Source organism: Ctenopharyngodon idella, chromosome 7 (assembly GCF_019924925.1).
Source record: "Ctenopharyngodon idella isolate HZGC_01 chromosome 7, HZGC01, whole genome shotgun sequence".
In the NCBI taxonomy this organism is placed as follows: Eukaryota; Metazoa; Chordata; class Actinopteri; order Cypriniformes; family Xenocyprididae; genus Ctenopharyngodon; species Ctenopharyngodon idella.
Genome location: NC_067226.1, coordinates 5,510,001 through 5,512,500, shown reverse-complemented (window position 1 = coordinate 5,512,500; position 2,500 = coordinate 5,510,001). Strand labels below are relative to the sequence as shown.

Here is a 2,500-nt window from a genome sequence, read left to right as displayed (position 1 = left end):
ACAAAACACTTATTGTTGAGCCCTGTTTTAGATTAAAAAAAATATTTTGGAGCCCTGTATTAGATTTAAATAAAAGGACAACAACAAAGAAAACCACAAAATACACCCAAAGCAATTTTGGATTTAATTTTGAGCAAGTGGTTTGGTTCACCTCATCTTCAGCCTGGCCCAGCTCTTTCTTCAGCTCCTCCACCCTCAGTCTGAGCTTCTTAACTTCTGTCTCATGCTGCTCCACACGCCGGTTAGCATGTGCTAGCTCAGCCATCTTCTCCTGGTACTGTTTTTTAACCTTGGAGTGGACGTGTCGTAAATCTGCCAGCTCCTGCAAGAGAGCAGATGTATTGACACCATGTTTAAGATACAAGACAGCTGAGAACTCCATCATCATCACCAACCTGTATACTGCTCAGTGTCAGTAACCTTTTCGTATACTTTGACACAGAATCGATATCAAAAGTGTGTTTGTGTGTGCATTAGGGGGTTTTATATACCTTCTCAGCCTGGCTCATGAATATTAATTAGGGCTCTAGCTACAGTCAAACCAAAATTTATTCAGACACCTTGAACATTTCATTCATTAATACAGTTTATTCACTATAGTTTTAAAAAAATGGTAATAAAATATGACAAGATCTCAGAGTTAAACTGTGTCAGAAAAAAAAAAAATCTTAATTATGTCAGATAACACTTAAGGAAAACATGATCAGGTCAAAGTGTCTGAATAATTTTTGGTTCCAAATTTTTATCAGTTTTACTGGTAGTCCACTGGATGAAGAATTTTTGGGTATAATATGTCACAGTTTACTTTATTTTGCTATCCTCACTTACATAAATAAACTATAGTGTCCCGCACCCACTAGTAAAAATATATAAAAAATATCAAAAATGTCTGAATAATTTTTGGTTTGTATATTAGGATTATACTCTACTGATTCACTGGTTTGCAGAAGCTGTCGGCCTGCAAGAGTTTTTTCTCTTTGCACTGCAGCCAAGCAAAACAAAACTCATAAATATAATGATTATTGCCCGAGTGTGAGGTATGATCTGTAAAAATTTTAAAAGTCCTATAATGGTTACTACACTCCTGCTGAAGACAAAAAGCGTGGAAAAAAAGTAAACATTTTCACATGCTATCCAGTGGATATCTTTTTTGAGCTATTTTAAAGAGAAAACACAGGTCGTATAGAGCTATTAACTTAAACCGTAATGAAAATAAAGCTGAGTACCTTCCTAGACATTAATAAAAGGGAACACCATGCTTCAGTTCTCATCTCAACACAAGGGACTGTGATGGGGAGCCCAAATCACATCTAAAAACCAAATAAACCACCCCACGACTAACAAAGAACATTATGTTGCCAACAGAAGGTGCTTTGCCCCCCTATAGTGTTTGTTTTCTCCTATTATTATTCTGCTGCCATGGGAGTCTATTGCAGCCTATAGAGCAGTAGAGTAAAAAAGTTTAACACAGTGATTGTAATGTTCGTATAATACAAAGCTGTAAAATGTGGCTCACCATGGCGCAAAAGAACACCATGTTATAGCTATTTTCCATTACAATTGAATACATTTGCTCTGCCTCACTTTTTGGGAACAGTGTAAGTAAAACAGCAATGCAGAAATGTTCAACTCTCATTTTTATATTATGTGAGCCTTGAAAGAATCTCTTTACATCTACCATCTTCAAAACCACTCAAACTCGCCACTAGAAGCTGCGCCCTGATTAGGATCCGGAAACCACAGCCTCAAGTATTTAAATCAGACAAGACAAACTAACACTGACTATGTATTCTGTTTAAAGGTATTTGTTCAAGTTGATCTTGCGGTTAGACAAGGCAAGACGAGGCTTCTGAAGGGAGACAGTTTTTGGTATGCGCTATACCACAGCCCATATAGCAAACAACAAAGGAAAAGAAAGACAAAACAAACTAATGTAAATAAAGGGTGCCTGTGGAACATTTGAAAAAACACTCGGGATGCCACAATAAATACAATAGAACGTGATAAATTCTAGTAAAGGTGGTAGTTTAAAGTGGTTTAAAAAGCTTTTTAATTTATGTTGGTGGAGGATGATGTTTTCCCTTCTTTTCACCAGTCTTTTTTAGTTTATGTGGCTGTTTTTGATCATGTTTGATGCTTAAACTGTCAAATAAAAATTGTCTAAATATTCTGAAATTTAAACATCATTGGTTTCAGCGCATCAAATGCACGGCACGCTGGAGCTTTCGAGTTATTTAAACGATACAATCTTATTTATGTGAGTTGATCATGTTGAAAGTAAATAAAAGACTAAATTAGATCGTTTGAATGAAGCACTCACCTGTCTATCTCTTAATGCCTTGTACAAGTCAGGATGGTCAAGTGACAGATGCTTGGCAAGGTCTGATGTGTTACCTCCCAAGGCAACACATAATTTATAGCAACGTTTGCAGACTGGTGTGGTAACCCTAGTGAAAAAACCTATACCAAATTGTATTTAAAATTCATTTATTTCACACTA

At 36.2% G+C, this 2,500-nt stretch overlaps 1 protein-coding gene across 3 annotated transcripts in view; it reads right to left on the bottom strand.

Moving 5' to 3' along the window:
• ccdc102a (coiled-coil domain containing 102A) overlaps positions 1-2,500 on the bottom strand; it is a 78,942-nt gene that overhangs the window by 12,809 nt on the left and 63,633 nt on the right. For all 3 annotated transcript variants that reach the window (XM_051899044.1, XM_051899045.1, XM_051899046.1), the window contains exon 7: positions 152-322. In XM_051899044.1, coding sequence (XP_051755004.1) covers positions 152-322 — 171 coding nt within the window. The remainder of the gene's footprint in view (positions 1-151; positions 323-2,500) is intronic.